This window comes from Equus caballus, chromosome 14, assembly GCF_041296265.1.
Source record: "Equus caballus isolate H_3958 breed thoroughbred chromosome 14, TB-T2T, whole genome shotgun sequence".
NCBI lineage: Eukaryota > Metazoa > Chordata > Mammalia > Perissodactyla > Equidae > Equus > Equus caballus.
This window is the reverse complement of record NC_091697.1, coordinates 20,870,215-20,892,218: the sequence shown is the minus strand read 5'-3', so window position 1 is coordinate 20,892,218 and position 22,004 is coordinate 20,870,215. Positions and strand designations below refer to the sequence as shown.

The following is a 22,004-nucleotide window of genomic DNA, read 5'->3' as shown; positions in this document are numbered from 1 at the left end:
ACATGACCCAGCAACCCCAATTCTAGCAATTTACTCTAAAGATATACTTCCAATTGAAAAAAAACAGTAAATATGAACTACATTTTTCATTGCAGCAATGTTTGAATTTGTAAAACATTGGAAATCTACTTAATAACGAACATAGGACACTGCTTGAATAAACTTTGGTATACATACATATAACTATAAAAAAGAATAGGGAAGATATATACGGATCAGGAATAGAATGATTTCAAGGATATAATATTAAGTAAAAAAAAAACAAAAATGAAGTATGAAAGAACATGTATATATGCTACCTTTTGTGTATAAAAAGAGAAATAAGAAAATATACATATACTTGTTTACTTTTGCAAAAAATGACACAAGAGGGACAAATCAAAAACTAATCCAAGTGGTTACCTACAGGTAGTTGGGAACAAAGTAGAAGGGATAAGAGAGGGAGTAACACTTCTTTGACTATATCTTTCTGTGTATTTTTGACTTACAGAATCATGTACATGCTAAATATATTTTTTAAAGTAAAATAAAATCAGTAAGGATAAAGGATCCCTAAAACTGAATCCAAACATAAAAAATGTATCCAACTGAATTTGAAATGACTCTAATAGAATGAAAACATACAAAATCTATGGGATGCACTTAATGCAATGCTTACAGGGAAATGTACAGCATTACATGATCATATTAGAAAAGAAGAAAAAGTTTAAAATCACTGATCCAAGCTTCCTACTTTAAGAAGCTAGAAAATGAGGAGTGAAATTAACCCAAAGTAAGGAGAAAGAAATACAGAGAAGAAATCAACGAAACAGAAGATGACAAACAATAGAAAAAACTTAAGCAAAAAATTGGTTCTATGAAAAAGTCAATAAAATTTATAAAGTTCTAACTAGACTGATCAAGGAAAAAGAAGAAAAAACATAAATTAACAATATCAGGAATAAAAGAGGGGATATATCACTACAGATTCTACAGTCATGAGAAGAATAATACTGTGGACAATTCTACGCCAATAAATTTGACAACTTGGATCATGCATTCTCAACAGGGGTGACACATCATTCCCAAACAGACAAAAACTAGTTCTTGGAGGTCAAATATCTTACTCTCTTTATGTATAAAACACAGATAGAGAATCAATACATAAACAGAATATATAGCATTATCTCTGGTATTAAAATTTTATGGGGACAGCAGTGATTAGGAAAAAAATGTCTAAAGGATCCTTTGGGGAACAACAATGAAAAAAGGACTGAGAGGGGCTGGCCCCGTGGCCGAGTGGTTAAGTTCACGCGCTCCGCTGAAGGCAGCCCAGTGTTTCGTTGGTTCGAATCCTGGGCGCGGACATGGCACTGCTCATCAAACCACGCTGAGGCAGCGTCCCACATGCCACAACTGGAAGGACCCACAGCAAAGAATATACAACTATGTACTGGGGGGCTTTGGGGAGAAAAAGGAAAAATAAAATCTTTAAAAAAAAAAAAGAAAAAAGGACTGAGAAACAATGAGCTGAAACAAACAAAAAAATTATTGAAAAACACAAATTATGAAAACTGATACAAGAAGAAACAAAATCTGAACAGCCTTATATCTATTACAGAAATTGAATTTGTAATTAAAAACTTTTCCATAAAGAAAACCCTGGGGACATCTGACATTCATCACTGGTGAATTCTACCAAAGAATAAAGAAAAAAGTGGGGCCAGCCTGGTGGCATAGCGGTAAAGTTCACACACTCTGCTTCAGTGGCCTAGGGTTTGCTGGTTCAGATCTCAGGTGTGGACCTACGCACTGCTTATCAAGCCATGCTGTGGCAGGCATCCCACATATAAAATAGAGGAGGATGGGAACAGTTGTTAGCTCTGGGCCAATCTTCCCCAGCAAAAAGAGGAGGATTGGCAGTGAATGTTAGCTCAGAGCTAATCTTCCTCAAAAAAAAGAAAAAAGAATAAAGTAATACCATACTAATTCAGAAAATAAGAAATCAATTCTCCCCAAATTGATTTACAGATTCAACACAATCCCAATCAAAATCCCAACAAGCATGTTTAATGGAACATAATAGAAAATTTAGAAATAGATCCACACACTGAGTTTCAATTGATTTTCAACAAGGAAGGACAGGCTTTTCAACAAATGGTGCTAGAACAATTGGATATCCATAAGGAAAAAAATGAACCCTTACCTCACACTATATACAAAACTTAACTCAAAATGGATCATATATTTAAATGTAAAGGCGAAAACTATAAAAATCCTAGAAGAAAACATAGATGAAAATCTCTGTAACCTTGGGGCAGTCAAAGATTGCTTTGATAAGACCCAGAAAGAAAAAGCCATAAAAGAAAAAAAATGGACCTAATCAAAATTTAAATCTCTTTGTTAAGAAAATAAAAAGGTAAGCCACAAAATGGGAGAACATATTCACAACACATATAAGCTGACAAAGGACTTGTATCCAGAATAAAGAATTATAATTCAATAAGAAGAAAACAAGCAATTTAATTTAAAAAATAAAGAGTAAGGGATCTGAACAGATACTTCACAAAAAAAAATATCCAAATGACTAATAAGCGTATGAAAAGATCATTAGTCATCAGGAAAATGAAAGTTAAAATGAGATACCCCTACATACCACTAGAATAGCTAAAAAGAATGACATTCCTAACAAAGTCACTAAGTCAATCAAGAAAAAGCTGATTACATCCTTTATGTTCAACTTAAAAGAATCAAAAACCACGTAATGCAAAAGAGGTAAATCTGAGTTCTTTGTAATATTCTGTTTTTCAAAACACCCTATTCCCTGAAGGCTCTGGAGAGATAAGGCTTTGCTACGTTAACTGAAGTATTCTTCAGACTCTGCCTTCTTCCCAACCATTAAAACAAGAACTTCAATTTAGTAACACAGTCTGACTCTGTTTTCTAGTACATACAGAGGAAGCTCCAGAGCGAGACTGCCTAGGTTTAAATCTTGATTTTTGCCTCTTTAGTTGTGAAATCTTGAGCAGGTTACTTATCCTCTGTACCTGGATACTGGGGCTGATCTCTAATAATCTCCTTCCCCCTTTTTATTTTGCTTCTTTTAATTGCTGTGGACATGCATGTAGAGTAAACATACTCTTGACTTTAAGGATTCTCATGTAAATGTCACCATTGTGTAATACCTGTTTTAGTTCACACATATATAAAATGGAGGTAATAATATTTAAGGCTGCTACGAGGATGAAATAATTTAAATATATATAACACTTAGAATAGTGCTTGGCACATAAGTGCCCAATAATTGTTAATTATTACTATTAATTAATAATAAAATTATGTATTGTTATTATATATTATTTAAAGAAATCCAAAACTTTAATTCAGATTACCACCTTTCTAACTTAGTCATTTTATGTATATTTTACTGACAGCATACAACCACATAACTTGACAAAGCCACCATTACATATTTACTTTAACTACAATAAGAATTAAAAGGACACTCTCATTCACTATTTACTGTCTCTTATTTTCACATATCAACCATGATCTGAGACTAAAGTCCAATAAACATCATTGTTGACTACGACACATTTTAGCTGACCTCTCTACTATGTAAGAACCCAACCATTAGAAGAAAGAGAAAAACAAACTGGAATCCCACCTGGAAGCATGCTCCTTTAAGGAAAATGTCAGCAAGTGTCAACTTTAGAATCTCCAACTGAACTGGCTGGACTCAGCTTATCAAATGATTCTGCTGAGCTAAACACAGAGTAGTACACAAGCTGTGTGAAGCTGATTATGCTGGTCATAATTTATGATGATCAACGTCTCCCACCATTCAGGTTAGCCTCCCACTGAGATGTGCAAACACGCTGTTAACAATTCAGAATACAAAACTAGACAGTACATCAGGAGAACCTATAATAATTTATGGGTACTTAAAATGGCTGAAAAGGAACATTTCATACGCACTCACGTACTACATAACAACATTTTGGTCAACAACAGACGATATATACGATGGTAGCCCAACAAGATATATATCCTAGGTGTGTAGTAGGCTATACCAGCTAGGTTTGTGGAAGTACACTCTATGATAGTCACACAATGATGGAATCACATAATGCTGCATTTCTCAGAATGTATCCCCATCATTAAGCGACACACAACTGTAACAAAAAAATAAACCAGATAAATTATTTTCCTACCCAAATCTTTCGTAAGAACTTTCTCCTCCAAAATAAATACAGCTTTGCAATTGTGGTAAAGCTGATATGCCTACATATTGCCAGTTACAGTATAAATTTATAAAACACTTTTGAAAGCATTAAGGCACTGTGTCATAACCCTTACAGATGTGCATTCTCAAACGAAGTGATCACACTTCTGGGAATTTACCCTAGGGAATCACTGAAAAGAAGGAAAGTGCGATACACAAAAAGATGTCCACTTCACTATCATCTATAACAGCACTGATTTAAATGCCTAAAAACAAAGCAATGTGTTAAGTAAGTTACGGAATTGTCAAATCAAGAGACTCAGATGTTGGTACCAAAATGCTAATCATGAAGACATACAAAAATGATAAAGTGTATAAAAGCCAAATAAAAATATATTGGGGATGACACAACCAACTTCTGGTTCCACATGTAAGGAGCTTAGAATTCTCCACTCGGTCCTAACAAGTAAAAAGCTGAACAGACTGAAAAATCAACAACTCTTCTTAGAGCCATGAGAGAGGACACAGGGCAAACTGCTACCTCCAAGATGGAGAGACAGACAGGGAAATACAAGGAGTCACGGCTTATTGGAGCAGAGATTTACAGCAGAAATTGTCACAGAAGCCAGTGCCAGGGTAAGAAAATCTAAACCGCATTTGACAAATTGCTGGAGGTTCAGTGTGTACAGTCTGAGAGTTAAAACTCTAGGGGGACTCCGTCATAAGGGGACCCCACACTTTTGTGAGTTTTATCTCCAAGAGCTCAACCAGGTTCTCAAGATAAATACAGGAGAAAATCCCTCTTGAGCATTCCACCGGGGAAGGGGAAAAGGAACTATTTTGAAATATACCAGTGCTCTGTTCTTTTTAAAAAGGCCTGCCCTGGGAGCAACCAGTTAACCAGAGCTTCAACTGATGGGGTATTATGAGAGTCTAACTGAGTTGGGAGAAAGAAAACACCAAACTACAACCTATGCTAGCCATCCTGCTCGACAAAGGGGATAGGAAAAAAACTGAAAAACACCTGTGAAGTTCACAATCCAGAGGCACAGGTTCACTAAAAGACTGAGACCTAATCACAGAATGCTTCCATTACCCCCACACTTACCTCCACATTACTAAAGGCCTATTTATAGTACATCATGCCCACCATTCAAGAAAAAATTACAAGGCATACTAATAGGCAAAAAAACACAATTGGAAGAGACAGAGTAAGCATCAGAGCCAGACACAGCAGAGATGTTGGAATTATCTGACTGGGAATTTAAAACAACTATGATTAATATGCTAAGGGCTCTAATGGATAAAGTAGAGAGCATGCAAAAACAGATGGGCAATGTAAACAGAGAAATAGATATCCTAAGAAAGAACCAAAAACAAATGCTAAAGATAAAAAACACTATAAAAGAAATGAAGAATGCCTTCAATGGGCTTATTAATAGACTGAACACAACTAAGAATCTGAGCTTACAGATACATTAACAGAACTCTTCAAAACTAAAAACTAAAGAGAACAAAGACTGAAAAAAAATATAACAGAGTATCCAAGGACTGTGGAAGAACTACAAAACAAGTAACAAACATGTAATCGGATTACCAGAAGGAAAGAAAAAAGAGAAAGGAGCAAAATAAACATGTAAAACAATAATAACTCAGAATTTCCCCAAATTAATGTCAGATTTCTAACCACAGATCCAGGAAGCTCAGAGAATAGCAAACAGAAAAAAATGCCCCCCAAAATCCCTACATCTAGGCATATGACTTTCAAGCTACAGAAAATTTAAGATAAAGAAAAAATTTTGAAAGTCAAAGGAAAAAAACACTTCACCTATAGAGAAACAAAGAATTATACCTGACTTCTCAGAAACCATGAAAGCAAGGAGAGTGACGTGAAATATTTAAAGTGTTGAGAGGAAAAAAACACCAACATAGAATTCAGCACACTGTGAAATTATTCTTCAAAAGTCAGAGTAATAAAGATTTTCTCAGACAAACAAAAACTGAGGGAATTTGCTGTCAGTAGACCTGCATTACAAGAAATGCTGCAAGAAGTTCTTTAGACAGAAGGAATATAACATAGGTCAGAAATTCAGATCCACATAAACAAAGGAAGAGTATCAAAGGAGGAATAAGTGAAGGCAAAATAAAGACTTTTATTTTTCTTATTCTTTTTTGAGGAAGATTAGCCCTGAGCTAACATCTACTGCCAATCCTCTTCTTTTTGCTGAGGAAGACTGGCCCTGAGCTAACACCCATGCCCATCTTCCTCTACTTTATATGTGGGACGCCTCCCACAGCATGGCTTCATGAGCGGTGCCATGTCCATACCTAGGATCCAAACTGGCAAACCCTGGGCCACCAAAGTGGAATGTGCAAACTTAACCGCTGTGCCACTGGGCCAGCCCCTATTTTTCGTATTCTTAATCGATCTAACAGATAATAGTCTGTTCAAAAAAACAGTAATAATAATGTACTTGATTATGTATGCTTATGTATATATCTTATTTATACATATATATGTATGCAGGAAATAAATGACAGCAATGATAAACTAATTGGAGGGAAGACTTAGCATTATTTTGTTATTATAAAGTACACATAATACCCATGAAGCAGTACAGAGTTATTTGAAAGTGGACTTGGATTAGTCGTAAAGGTATATTGCAAACTCAAGGAAAACAACTAAAAAAGTAAAATAAGAACTCTAACAAATACTAAGAAAGGAGAGAAAATATAATCATATAAAATGCTCAATTAAACCCACAAAAGGGGGGGTGGGCCACATGGCTGAGTGGTTAATTTCACATGCTCTGCTTTAGCGGCCCAGGGTTTCGCCAGTTTGGATCCTGGGCGCGGACACGGCACCGCTAATCAAGCCATGCTGAGACGGCATCCCACATGCCACAACTAGTAAGACCCACAACTAAAAATATACGACGATGTACCAGGGGGCTTTGGGGAGAAAAAGGAAAAATAAAATCTTTAAAAAAAACAAAGAAAGACCATAAAAGGGGCCAGCCCAGTGGGGTGGTAGTTAAGTTCACATGCTCTGCTTTGGAGGCCTGGGGTTCATGAGCTCGGATCCTGGGCACAGACATAGACACAGCCCATCAAGCCATGCTGTGGCAGGATCCCATATACAAAAGAGAAGAAGACTGACACAGATTTGAGCTCAGAGCCAATCTTCCTCACCAAAAGAAAATAAAACCACAAAAGGGAGGGAAAAAATGAAAGACAAAATTGGGAATGAAGAAGAGGGACAAAAAACAGAAAACAATAACAAACAAGGTACTTCTTAATCCAACTATATCAATAATCACTCTGAATGTCAATGGACTAAACACACCAATTAAAAGAGAGATTGTTGGAGTGGATCAAAAAGGAAGACCTAACTATATGTTGTCTACAAGAAACTCATTTTAAATATAAAGACAGGGGCCAGCCTGGTGGCGCAGTGGTTAAGTTCGCACATTCTGCTTCTCGGTGGCCCAGGGTTCGCCGGTTCAGATCCCACGTGTAGACATGGCACCGCTCGGTAAAAGCCATGCTGTGGTAGGCATCCCACACACAAAGTAGAGGAAGATGGGCATGGGTGTGTTAGCTCAGGGCTAATCTTCCTCAAAAATAAATAAATAAATAACACAAATATAGATAAAAAGTAAATAGAGGGGGCCGGCCCATGGCCAAGTGGTGAAGGTCACGCACTCTGCTCAGCAGCCCAGGGTTTCACCAGTTCGGATTCTGGGCGCGAACATGGCACTGCTCATGAGGCCATGCTGAGACGGCATCCCACATGCCACAACTAAAACTACACAATTATGGACCGGAGAGCTTTGGGAAGAAAGAGGAAAAATAAAATCTTAAAAAAAAAAAAAGTTAAATAGACGTAAAACATATACCACACTAACAAAAATCAAAAGAAAGCAGGAATAACCATATTAATTTCAGACAAAGCAGACTTTAAAGCAAGGAAAGTTATCAGGGATAAAGAAGGGTAATACACGACGATAAAGAGGTTACTTCTCCAAGAAGATATAACAATCCTCAATGTGTAAGTGCCTAACAACAAAGTATCACTACATGAGGCAAAAAAGGATAGAACTGCAAAGAAAAATACATGAATCTACTATCATAGTTGGAAATTTCAATACCCCTCTATCAGCAATAGACAGACCTTAGCAGGGAGAAAATCAGTAAGGATATAGTTGAACTCAAAACATCACCAAGCAACTGAATATAATGGACAGCTATAGACTACTTCAAACGATAACAACAGAATAAATATTTTTCTAAGCTCACACAGAACATTCACCAAGAATGACCACATTCTGGGCCGTAAAACACATCTTAAATTTAAAACAATAGAAATCAGGCAATGTCTGCTCTCAGACCACAAAGAAATTAAATTAGAAATCAATAAGTGAAAGATAACCAGAAAATCCCAAAATATATGGGGATTAAACAACACACTTCTACATAACACAAGTCAAAGAAGAAATTTCACGAGAAATATAGAACTATTTTTGAACTAAATGAAAATGAAAACATGACATCAAATTTGTGGGATGCAACAAAAGGAGTGGAGGGATATTTCTAGCATTGAAGGTATATATTAGAAAAGAAGAAAGATCTGAATTCAATCATCTAAGTTTTCACCTTAGGAAACTAAAAGAAGAAGAGCAAATTAAATCCAAAGACAGCAGAAGAAAAGAAATAATAAGAATTAAAACACAAATCAATGAAATTGAAAACAAGAAATCAATAGAGAAAATGAACCAAACGAAAAGCTGGTTCTTTGAAAAGATCGATAAAATTGGTAAGCTTCCAGGCTAACTAAGAAAAAAAAAGAGAGAGAGGACACAAATTACTAATATAAGAAATGAAAGAGGGACTATCACTACAGATCTCATGGGCATTAAAAGGATAAAAAAGGAATACTACGAACAACTCTATGCCAACAAATCTGATGACCTAGATAAAATAAACCAATTCCTTTAAAGACCCAATCTGCCAAAACTCACCTAAGAAAAAATACATAATCTGAATAGGTCTATACGTAAAAAAAATAGGTCTATATCTATAAAAAAAATAGAACCTATAATTAATAACCTTCCAAAACAAGAAAGCACCAGGCCCAGAAAGGTTCACTGGTGAATTCTAGCAAACATTTAAGGAAGAAGTCATACAAATTCTCTACAAGCTCTTTCAGAGGATAGAAGCAGAAGGAATACTTCCTAACTCATTCTATGAGACCACTGTTTAACACCAAAACTACACAAAAACACTACAAGAAAACTACAGACCAATATCTCTCATGAACACAGATGTAAAAATCCTCAAGAAAATATTAGCAAACCGAATTCAACAATGTGTAAAAAGAATTACACACCATCACCATGGTGTGGGATTTATCTGAGATATGCAATGCTGGTTCAACATTCAAAAATCTATTAATGTGGGGCCAGCCCTGTGGCCGAGTGGTTAAGCTCATGCACTCCGCTATGGCAGCCCAGGGTTTTGCCGGTTTGGATCCCGGCAGGGACCTAGCACTGCTCATCAAGCCATGCTGACATAGCATCCCAGAAAGTACAACCAGAGTCGCTCACAACTAGAATGTACAGCTATGTACTGGGGGACTTTGGGGAGAAGAAGAAAAAAATCAATTAATGTAACCCAACACACAAACAGTATGAAAAAGAAAAACAACATGATCATATCAAAAGATGTAGAAAAATCACTGGACAAAATCAAACACCCATTCGTGACAAAAACTCTCAGTAGGGGGCCGGCCCCATAGTGTAGTGGTTAAGTTTGCATGCTCTGCTTCAGTGACCCAGGGTTCACAGGTTTGGATCCTGGGCACGGACCTAGTAATGCTTGTCAAGCCAAGCAGTGGCAGCATCCTCCATAAAATGGAGGAAGATTGGCACAGATGTTAGCTCAGTGACAATGTTCCTCAAGCAAAAAGAGGAAGATTGGCAACAGATGTCAGCTGAGAGCCAATCTTCCTCCTCCCCTCCCCCCCAAAAAACCCCTCTCAGTAAACTAGGAATAGAGAACCTCCTCAACTTGATAAAGAATATCAACAAAAAACATACAGCTAACATCACATTTAATGGTGAGAACTCAAAGCTTTCCCACTAAGAACAGGAATAAGGCAAGGATGTCCCTTCTCACTACTCCTTTTCAAAATTGTACTAGACACAGCAGCTAATGCAATAAGACAAGAAAAGGAAATAAAAGGTATACAGATGGGAAGGAAGAAATAAAACTGTGTTTGCCAATGACATGATCATTTATGTAGAAAATCCAAAAGAACTGACAAAAATACTCCTGGAACTAATAAGCAATCATAGTAAGGTTACAGAACACAAGGTTAATATATGGAAGTCAGTCACATTCCCATATACCAGCAATGGACAAGAGTAATTTGAAATTTAAAACACAATACCATTCACATTAGCACCCCAAAAATGAAATACTTAGGGGCCAGCAGTTAAGTTCACACGTCCCACTTTAGCAGCCCAGGGTTCACTAGTTCGGATCCCAGGTGTGGACCTACACACTGCTTGTCAAGCCATGCTGTGGCAGGCATCCCACATTTAAAGTAGAGGAAGAAGAGCAAAGATGTTAGCTCAGGGCCAGTCTTCTTCAGCAAAAAGAGGAGGATTGGTGGCAGAGGTTAGCTCAGGGTTAATCTCCTCAAAAAAAAAAAACAAGAAAGAAATACTTATACTTTAGGTCTACATCTAACAAAATAATGTACAAGATCTATATGAAGAAAACTACAAAACTCTGATGAACAAAATCAAAGAACTAATTAACTGAAGAGATATTCCATGTTCATGAATAGGAAGACTCAATACTGTCAAGATGTCAGTTCTTCACAACTTGATCTGTAGATTCCATGCAATACCAATCAAAATCCAAGCAAGTTATTTTGTAAATATCAACAAACTCATTCTAAAGTTTATACAGAGAGGGCTAAAAAACCAGAATAGCCAACACAATATTGAAGGAGAAGAACAAAGCTGGAGGACTAACATTACCTGACTTTAAAACTTACTATGTAAAGCCACAATAATCAAAACAGCGTGGTATTGGTGAAAGAAAAGACAAATAGATCAATGGAACAGAATAAGGAGCCCAGAAATAGACCCTCATAAGTATAGTCACCTGATCTTTGACAAAGAAGCAAAGGCAATACAATGAAGCAAAGAGAGCCTTTTCAATGAATGTTGCTGGAACAACTAGACATCCATATCCAAAAAAATAAATCTAGACAAAAGACCTAACATCTTCCCAAAATTAACTCAATATGGATCAAGGACTTAAATGTAAAAGAAAAAGCTATAAAAGTCCTAAAAGATAACATATGAGAAAATCTAGATGATCTTCGGTATGGCAATGACTTTTTAGATACAACACCAAAGGCACAATCCATGAAAGAAGTAACTGATAACCTGGACTTTATTAAAATCAAAAATTCCTGCTCTGCAAAAGACAATGTCAAGAGAATGAGAAGACAAGCCACAGACTGGGAGAAAATATTTACAAAAGATACATCTGATAAAGGACTATTAAATATACAAAGACCTCTTAAAACTCAGCAATAAGAAATGACTCAACTAAAAAGCGGGTTAGGGGCTGGCCCCGTGGTTGAGTGGTTAAGTCCGTGAGCTCCGCTGCAGGCAGCCCAGTGTTTCGTTGGTTCGTATCCTGGGTGTGGACATGGCACTGCTCATCAAACCATGCTGAGGCAGCGTCCCACATGCCACAACCAGAAGGACCCACAACGAAGAATCCACAACTATGTACGGGGGTGCTTTGGGAAGAAGAAGGAAAAAAATAAAACCTTTAAAAAAAAAAGTGTGTTAAAGTCTTTAATAGACACCTCACCAAGAAGATATAGATAGCAAATATGAAATACGAAAAGATATTCCACATCATATGTCATCAGGGAAATGCAAATTAAAAGAACAATAAGATATCACTACATACCTATTAGAATGGCCAAATTTTGTAACTCTGACAACACCAAATGCTGGCCAGGGTATGGAGCAACTGGAACTCTCATTCATTGATGGTGTGAATACTAAAGGGTGCAGCCACTTTGGAAGACAGTTTGGTGGTTTCTTACAAAACTAAACATATTCTTACCAGACAATCCAGCAATTAATTCCTTGGTATATTTACCCCAAAGAGTTGAAAGCTCACATCTACACAAAAACCTGCACAAAGATGTTTAGAGCAGCTTCTTTTTTTTTTTTTTTTTTTTTTTGGAAGATTAGCCCTGAGCTAACTGCTGCCAATCCTCCTCTTTTTGCTGAGGAAGACTGGCCCTGAGCTAACATCCGTGCCCATCTTCCTCTACTTTATATGTGGGACGCCTATCACAGCATGGTTTGATGAGCAGTGGAATGTCCGCACCTGGGATCTGAACTGGCGAACCCCAGGCCACTGAAGTGGAACGTGTGCACTTAACCGCTGTGCCACCAGGTCAGCCCCGCAGCTTAATTCTTAATTGCCAAAACCTGGAAGCAACAACCAAAATGTCCTTCGGTAGGTGAATAGATAAATTATAAACTATGGCATATCCAGATAATGGAATATTGTTCAGTGCTGAAGCGAAATAAACTATCAAAAGCAAGAAAAAACATGAAGAAACTGTAAATGCATATTACTGTGTGAAAGAAGAAAAATTGAAAAGGCTACATACTGTATGATTCCTATTATACGACATTCTAGCAAAGGAAAAACTATGGAAACAGCAAAAAGATCAGTGGCTGCCAGAGACTGGCAGGGAGGGTCGGGGAGGGACAAATAGGCAGAGCAAGGAGGACTTTTAGGGCAGTGAAAATACTCTGTATGATACCATAATGATGGATGCATGTCATTATACAGTTGTCAAAACCCACAGAATGTACACTACCAAGAGTGAACCCTAATGTAAAACATAAAATTCTTAATAAAACAAAATTTTATATATATGTATATATACACACACACGAAGGCTGAGAATTTTCCAAAGTTAATAAAATACCCCAAATCACAGATCCAAAAAGAAAATCCAGAAAAATATATTCCATGCTCCCTCCCCAAAACTTACACCCAAACATCATATTCAAACCGGTAAAAAACAAAGTTACAGAATATACTGAAGGCAGACAGAGAAAAAAACACGTTACATACAAAAGAATAAAGATAAGAATTAAAGCCAACTTCTCATCAAAAACTCTGCAGCCGGAAGACAATAGAGTGATAATTTGGAAAATGCTAACAGAAAAAACTGTCAAACCAGAATTCTGTAACCAGGAAAAATATTTCTCAAAAATTTAGAAGATTCGGGGCTGGCCCCGTGGCCGAGTGGTTAAGTTCGCGCGCTCCTCTGCAGGCGGCCCAGTGTTTCGTTGGTTCGAATCCTGGGTGCGGACATGGCACTGCTCATCAAACCACGGTGAGGCGGCGTCCCACATGCCACTAGAAGGACCCACAACGAAGAATATACAACTATGTACTGGGGGGCTTTGGGGAGAAAAAGGAAAAAAATAAAATCTTTAAAAAAGAAAAATTTAGAAGATTCAATATACCACTTTCAGTAATAGGGAGGACTAGGCAGAACATCAACAAGGAAATCCACGTTTTAAACAACACTACACTCCAACTAGACGAAACACCTATCTACATAACATTTCATGCAACTAAACCATATAGCTACAGAACACTCCATCCAACAACAGTAGAATATACATTTTCCTCAAGTACATGGAATAGTCTCCAGGATAGACCATATAATGGTGATAAAACAAGCCTCAACAAACATAAAAGGACAAAAAACACACAAAGTATTTTTTCCAACCATAATGAGTAAAATTAGAAATAACAGAAAGAAGAACTTTGGGGAGTTGACACATACGTGGAAGTTAAACAACACACACTAAAATAGCTAATAGGTCAAAGAAGAAATCACAAGGGAAAGTAAAAAATACTCTGAGATGAATGAAAATGAAAGTATGTCTTCAAAACTTATGGGATACAGCTAAAGCAGTACTTAAAGGGAAATTTACAGCTATCTAATGCCTGTGTTAAAAAAGAAAGATCTCAAATCAATAACCTAAACTTCCACCTTAAGATACAGGGAAAAAAGAGCAAAGTAAACCTAAAGAAAGCAGAAGGAAGGAAATAATAAAGAATAGAGGAGAAATTAATAGAAAAACAAGAAAATCAATGAAATGAAAAGTCAGTGGTTTTTCTGAAAACTTCAACACAGTTGACAAACTTTGAGTTAGACTGAGCAGGGGGAAAAAAAGAGAAGACTCAAATAACTAAAAGCAGGAATGATAGTGGAGACAATACCGATGATCTTACAAAAACAAAAAGAATTATAAGGGAATATTACGAACAACTGTATGCCAATAAATGAGATAACTTAGATGGAATGGAAAAAGTGCTAGAAAGACATAAACTACCAAAATTGACTCAAGCAGAAATAGAAACTGTGAATAGAACAACACAGGTAACAGACTGAATTAGTAATCAAAAACTATCCACAAAGATAGGTCCAGGTCAGTGCCCAGACGGCTTCATTGGTAAATTCTGCAAAACAGTTAAACAAAAATTAATACCAATTCTCTTCCAAAAGCAAAAGAGGAGGGAACTCATTCCATGAGGTCAGTATTAGCCTGATACCAAATCCACACAAAGATATCACAGGAAAACTACAGACCAATATGTCTTATGACTGCAGATGCAAAAATCCTCAACATAATACTAGAAAACCAATTTCAGCAACATATAAAAAGCACCATACACTACAACAAAGTATAATTTATCCTAGGAATGCAAAGTTGATTTAACCTAAGAAAATCAATTAATACACCAAATCGAGAGAACAAAGGACAAAACCCACCTGATCATCTCAAAAGACATAGAAAAAGCATTTGAGAAAATTCAACACCCCTTTCAGGATAAAAATATTTTTAAATAATTAAAATAGTATATTTTATATGTATTTTACCACAATAAAAAAATTCTAATGAGCAAAGGATCTGAATAGACATTTCTCCAAAGAAGATATACAAATGGCCAATAAGCACATGAAAAGATGTTCAACATCAATCATTAGAGAAATGCAAATCAGAACTACACTGAGATACCACTATAAGCCCACTAAGCTGCCTATAATTTTTTAAAAGTGGAAAATAAGTGTTGACAAGGATGGGGAGGAAGTGGAACCCTCATACGATGCTGGTAGAAACATAAAATGGTGCAGCCACTTTATAAAACAGTCTGGCACTTTCTCAAACAATCAAATATTGAGTTACCATATGACCGATGAATTCCACTCCTAGGTATATATCCAAGAAAATAAAAACGTATGTCCACACAAAAATTTGTACATGAATGTTTACAGCAACGTTAGTCACAATAGCCAGAGTAGAAACAACCCAAATGTCCATCAAATAATGAATGGATAAACAATATGTGGTACATCCATATAATGGAATATTATTGGCAATAAAGGAATGAAGTACTGATACATGTCAAAACATGGATCAACCTGAAAACACTAAGCTAAGTGAAAGAAGCCAGTGACAAAAGACCCCATATTATATGACTCCATTTATATGGAATGTCTAGAATAGGCAAATCTATGGAGACAGAAAGTAAACTAGTAATTGCTTAGGGCTGGGTGGGATGAGGGCTTTGAGTGACGGTAAGCATATGGTGTTTCTTTTAGGGGGTGATGAAAATGTTCTAGAATTAGACTGTGGTGATGATTGCACAACACTGTTAATGGCTAAAAACCACTGTACACTTTAAATGAATGTACTGTATGTTGAATGAATTGCAGGGCATGTGAGTTATAACTCAACAAAGCAGTTCCCATAAAAAATGGAGAAATAGAGGCCAGCCCCATGGCACAGCGGTTAAGTTCGGCACACTCCACTTCAGCAGCCTGGGTTCGCAAGTTCAGATTCCAGGCATGGACCTACACACTGCTCATCAAGCCATGCTGTGGCAGGGTCCCACACATAAAGTGGAGAAAGATTGCCACAGATGTTAGTTCAGGGTGATGTGGGCTTGGTGAGCCCAAGAGTTGAAAGAAAGATTTCCTGGACTTTCAAGGCCTGGTAGTAGTGCTCCTTTATTCAGAGACTAGCATGGAGTAGCATGGGGATACAATCCAGTGGGCAGTGAAGAGCTGCAAACATGGCGTGAGAGTAGGGCTAAATTTATAAGGCATGGGTATGTGAGTTATCTGTTTACAAGACAAAGGAAAGATTATGTAAAAAAAAGTTCATTAAAGTGGTATTAGTGTAGGTGGGGTCTGGTTATTGGGTGGTCCTATAACTTTAGATAAGAACCAGATTGGATCAGGTCAGGACATCTTATGCTTCCTGGAGGATGATACAGATGAGTATGTAGGCCAGGACCCATTGGGCTTTTCTCCGTGGGGCATCCTTGATCCTCAAGGGCTAATCTTCCTCAGCAAAAAGAAAAAGAGAGAGAGAGAAATAAAGAATTTCTCAGAAAAACAAAAATAGAGAATTAATTGGCAACAGGTCTATACTACAAGAAGTGATAAAGGAAGCTCTTCCAGCAGAAAGAATATGATAATGGACAGAAACTATGTCCACAGAAACTATTATTTCTACGTAAAGAAATAAACAGTCCTTGAGATGGCACAAATAAAAGAAAGCATAGAATTCTTTATTTTTTATTTCCATTGCTCTAAAAGACAATTAACTATCTGAAGCAAAATAGCTTCACTGCATTGTATGTTATAAGATATGCAAAAGTAAAATGTATAGAAAATAACACAGAGGAGGGTAGAAGAGAATTGGGAGTATAATGTTACAGTCTTTACACAACATGTGAAGAAACATAACATTATTTGAAGGTGACTGTGATTAATTAAATATGTTTATTGTAAACTCTACAGCAAACACTAAACAGGTTTTTGTTGTTTGTTTTTTAAAGATTTTATTTTCCCTTTTTCTCCCAAATCCCCCCAGTACATAGTTATATATTTTTAGTTGTGAGTCCTTCTAGTTGTGGCATGTGGGATGCTGCCTCAGCATGGCTTGATGAGCGGTGCCACGCCCGCACTCAGGATTTGAACTGGGGAACCCCTGAGCTGCTGAAGCAGAGCGCGTGAACTTAACCACTCAGACACAGGGCCAGCCCCACACTAAACAGTTTTTAAAAGAGCTATAAGTAATAATTCAATAGTAGAAATAAAATGGAATCATAAAACAACACTAAAAAAAAAGGACAGGAAAAAAGAAACAAAGAAAACCAGAACAAATAAACGGCTTTCAAAATGGTAGATTTTAATCCAATCATCAGTAATTACGATTAAAAGACAGAAGTTGTCAGAATGGATAAAAAAGAATGGCACAACTAAATAAAAAACTAAAACTCCATTTGACTATAAAGACCCAGAACAACCAAGCAGACAACTATCAACAGTCTACAAATGGTGACAAAAACTTAACTATCAATTGATACAGATTATTTCATCTCAAAAACTAACTACTATCAATAACTCTAAAGACTGAAAGTAACTTGAGTACATTTAACAGATCCAACCATAGTGACAACCATCTCTAGATATAACACGATATAAACAAAGAGCTGTTTGTGGTTAATTTTACAAGACTCAGAATTATACTTTAAACCAACAAAGTTCAAATTAACAGTGAAAAAAGCCTTGTTTATCTTCAATCAACTGCTGTAATAATTTCAACTAGCTATTGTACTTTCTGAAAAATTCACTGAAATACTTGAACATCTCACATCACGTTAAAATGCAAAAAATAATAATTATTAAATAACTTCACAATTAAGTAACAAAGTGAGAAGAGAAAGCAAAAGCTCCAACAAATGGAATTTCCTAAGTGAAAAGACCAGTAAGTGTCTTTTGTTATTCATAACAATCCTCTTTCAACCACACCTGTGTTTAAGTTAATGAGTTTACTTTTGGAAAGGCCCTAAGGATGGGGGGCTGACTGCCAGGGGAACCAACCTTGTGATTAAAGGGTTGGAACTTTCAGTCCCAACCCCCAACCTCCAGAGGGAAGAGAGAAGGGCTGGCTGGAGGTCCAATTAATCACCAATGGAAAATGATTTAATCAATCATGCCTGGATAATGACACCTCCATAAAAATCCCTAAACTACAGGGTTTAGAAAGCTTACACTTGGTGAACTTGTGGAGGTACCGGAAGGGTGACACACCTAGAGAGCATGGAAGCTCTCAACCTCTTCCCCCACATCTTGCCTTATGCATCTCTTCCATCTGGGTGTTCCTGAGTTAGATCCTTTATAATATAAACAAGTCACCTACTAAGTAAACTGTTTCCCTGAGTCCTCTGAGCCATTTTAGCAAATTAACTGAACGTGAGGCAAGGGTCATAGAAACCTCTGATTTACAGCCAATCAGTGAGAAGCACAGGTAACAACCTGGACTTACAACTGGCATCTAAAATGATGGTAGTCCTGTGGGACTGCGGGATCTGACACTATCTGCAGGTAGTGTTAGGGTTAAGCTAAATTGTAGGACACCCAGTCAGTGTCTGCTAAAGAACTGGAGAACTGCTTGGTGTGGAGAAAAAACCCCTACACATCTGATGACCGTAGTGAAGGACTGAGAGTAAAGGAGACACAAAGAAGAGTTTTTCCGTTATAATTTTAATGACAAAAATAGTAATAAGTACCATTATTTGAGCCACCAAGTGACTCTCTAAGTGTTATTATCTGCATTTTATTGAGGAAACAGATAGGCTGAAAGCATTAATCTGCCTAAGGTTCACACAGTAAGGGCTGAAACAAGGACTAAGATTCAAGTGTGCCTAACTCTGAAGGTCACATTTTTACTTTCAACATTCTGTCTCTAATAAGTTAATTATATAAGCTGTAGGTAATTGCAACTCCTAAAAATTTTGATGGAAACCAGAATAACAGGAAGCACACACACCCTTCTTCAGAGAAATCTCTTCCTAATGAAGAAACTAGTGTCAATTCTATAACCGTTGCAATTTATAAAACCATTCGTAACACAAAAACGAAAACATACGTGCAATTTTTCTTTTAGCCAGACACTTAGCTCTATTTGACTGTTTTGTCTTCATTTTCTGCAGTCCATTCTCCTCCTTTGGTTCCTGTTGCAAAACAAGAAATATGATCAGAATTGCTACTGTTAAAAGTAATATTCTTTCTACCTCCTCTACAGCTAACAGCAGCTACTGAGCCTCTGAAGAATCAGTGGCTGTTTAAATCTTCACAGAAAACATCAAAAAAAGATTTTTTAGGAAGGTGACTTCAGCGTCACGGTGGAGTGAGCTCGCCCAGGACTCTCTTCCCTCCAAATTACAACCAAAAGGAGCAACCGCATTCCAACAAAAAAATCCTAATAGCACAGTAATCGTCAGAGACCCACAGCAGCAAAATGGTGGAGAGGCTGGAGCCCCCCTCAGAGGAGCTGGAAGAGGGTAAGAGAGAACTTTTCTCCCTCCCCTAAAGACTGGGATCGCAGCTGCGGGGGTGGGGCCGCACGTCCAGGGTATCCTCCAGGACTCCCACAGGCCACTGCAGCAGAAACCCTCTAATGGAGGAAAGCTTTCGCAAAGGGGGACCCCATCAAGCCAAGGCCCCAGGAAACCAGAGAGTGAGAGCTAATTAGAATCGAGGTCTGCATGCAAGAGAAAGTGTCCCTCCTCCCCCAACCCACGCTGTGTGCCACCATAACGGCTGAAGGTGGAGGGCTCAGAACCTGCTGGCTTCCACCCCATCTAGTGACGACAGGCTGTAACTGCAATCGAATAACAGCATTAGGCACAAAAACCACTCCTCTACCATCCAGCAATGTATAAAAGCTCCAGACCAGAAGGAAAACAATAAAAACACAGAAGTATGTCCTGAAGACTTGGAAATAGGTAAACTAAGTGAGAATGAATTCAGAATAGCTATCATCAAAAAACTCAATGAGGTAAAGGGAAATATAGAGAAACATGTCAATGAGTTCTAGAGTTACTTCACAAAAGAGACTGAAACTATAAACAAGAATCAATCAGAAATACCAGAGATAAAAAATACAATGGATAAGATAAAACAGAATATGGATTCCCTGAATGCCCATGTAGACACCAGAGAGGAGCAAATTAGCATAATCGAGGATAGACAGATTAAATGGCTCCAGACAGCGGAAGAAAGAGAACTAAGGATGAAAAAACTGAGGAAAATCTCTGAAAAATAGCCAACTCAATGAGAAAATGCAACTTAAGAATCATCGGTATTCCTGAGGGAGTGGCAAAGGAAAATGGAGCATAAAGTGTGCTGAAAGAAATAATAGCAGAGAACTTCCCAAATCTACAGATTGAGAGAAATGTGTGTGGAGGAAGCTTTCAGATCTCCTGGATTTGTGCATGTAAAAAGAACTACTGCAAGGCATATAGTAGTAAAAATGGCAAAAATGAATGACAAAGAAAGAATACTTAGGGCAGGAAGGCAGAAGAAAATAACCTACAAAAGAACCTCTATCAGACTTTCAGCAGATTTCTCTACAGAAACCTAACAAGTTACGAGACATTCCAATGACATATTCAAAGCTTTGAAGGATAAAAATCTTCAGCCAAGAATACTCTATCCAGCAAAAATATCCTTCAGATATGAGGGAGAAATTAAATCTTTTGCAGACAAACAAAAGCTAAGGGACTTAGTAGCCACAAGACACCCCCTGCAAGAAATCCTCAAGGCTCTCATACCTGAAAAAAGAAAAAAGGGAGAAAGGGGTCATAAAACACAGACTAGGGAGACAAATAGATAGAACCAGAATAGGATAGCAAATATTCAACTATAGCATTAGGATAAAGGTAAGGAAATCACCAAAGCAAAGACAATCTTATCACTCTAACCACAGACTCACAACACAAGTTGGAATAAGAGATGGAAATAATAATTTAGGAGGGGAGGAGGAAAGGGACTGAATCAGTGTAGACTAAGGAAGTAAGAGGCCACCAGAAAATGGACTATGTTATGCACAAGATTCTGAATACAAACTTCAAGGTAGCCACTAAACTTAAAAACAGAACAGAGACACAAAACACAAATAAGGAAAAAGCTAAGAAACCCAGCATAAGAAACTGCATAAGTCAATGGGTAGGCTAAAACACACAGGACGAGAAACAAATGAAATGCGGAAAAACCAGAAAACGAGCAACAGAATGACAGCATTAAGCCCGCATGCATTAATAATCACCCTCAACGTAAATGGACTGAACTCTCCAATAAAAAGACACAGAGTGGCAAGACAGATTAAAGAACAAGATCCAACAATTTGTTGCCTCCAGGAAACACACCTCAGCTCCAAGGACAAACACAGGCTCAGAGTGAAGGGGTACAAGACGATACTCCAAGCCAATAGCAAACAAAAGAAAGCAGGTGTCGCAATACTTATATCAAACAAAACAGATTTCAAGATAAGGCAGGTAAAGAGAGACATAGAGGGCCAATATATAATGATCAAAGGGATACTTCATCAAGAAGAAATAACACCTATAAATATCTATGCACCCAACACAGGAGCACCAAAGTTCATAAAGCAACTGTAAACAAACCTAAAAGAAGATATCAAAAATAACACAGTAATAGTAGGGGACCTCAACACCCCACTCACATCAATGGACAGATCATCCAGACAGAAAATCAACACGGAAACAGTGGAGCTAAACGAAAAGGTAAAACAGCTGGACTAAATAGACATATAGAACACTCCATCCAAAAACAGGAGAATACACA

At 37.3% G+C, this 22,004-nt stretch overlaps 1 protein-coding gene across 8 annotated transcripts in view; it reads right to left on the bottom strand.

Annotated features, from left to right (window-relative positions):
* Positions 1-22,004, bottom strand: part of UIMC1 (ubiquitin interaction motif containing 1) — a 141,821-nt gene that overhangs the window by 52,402 nt on the left and 67,415 nt on the right. For all 8 annotated transcript variants that reach the window (XM_070233842.1, XM_070233841.1, XM_023617159.2 and 5 more), the window contains one exon: positions 19,285-19,369. In XM_070233842.1, coding sequence (XP_070089943.1) covers positions 19,285-19,369 — 85 coding nt within the window. The remainder of the gene's footprint in view (positions 1-19,284; positions 19,370-22,004) is intronic.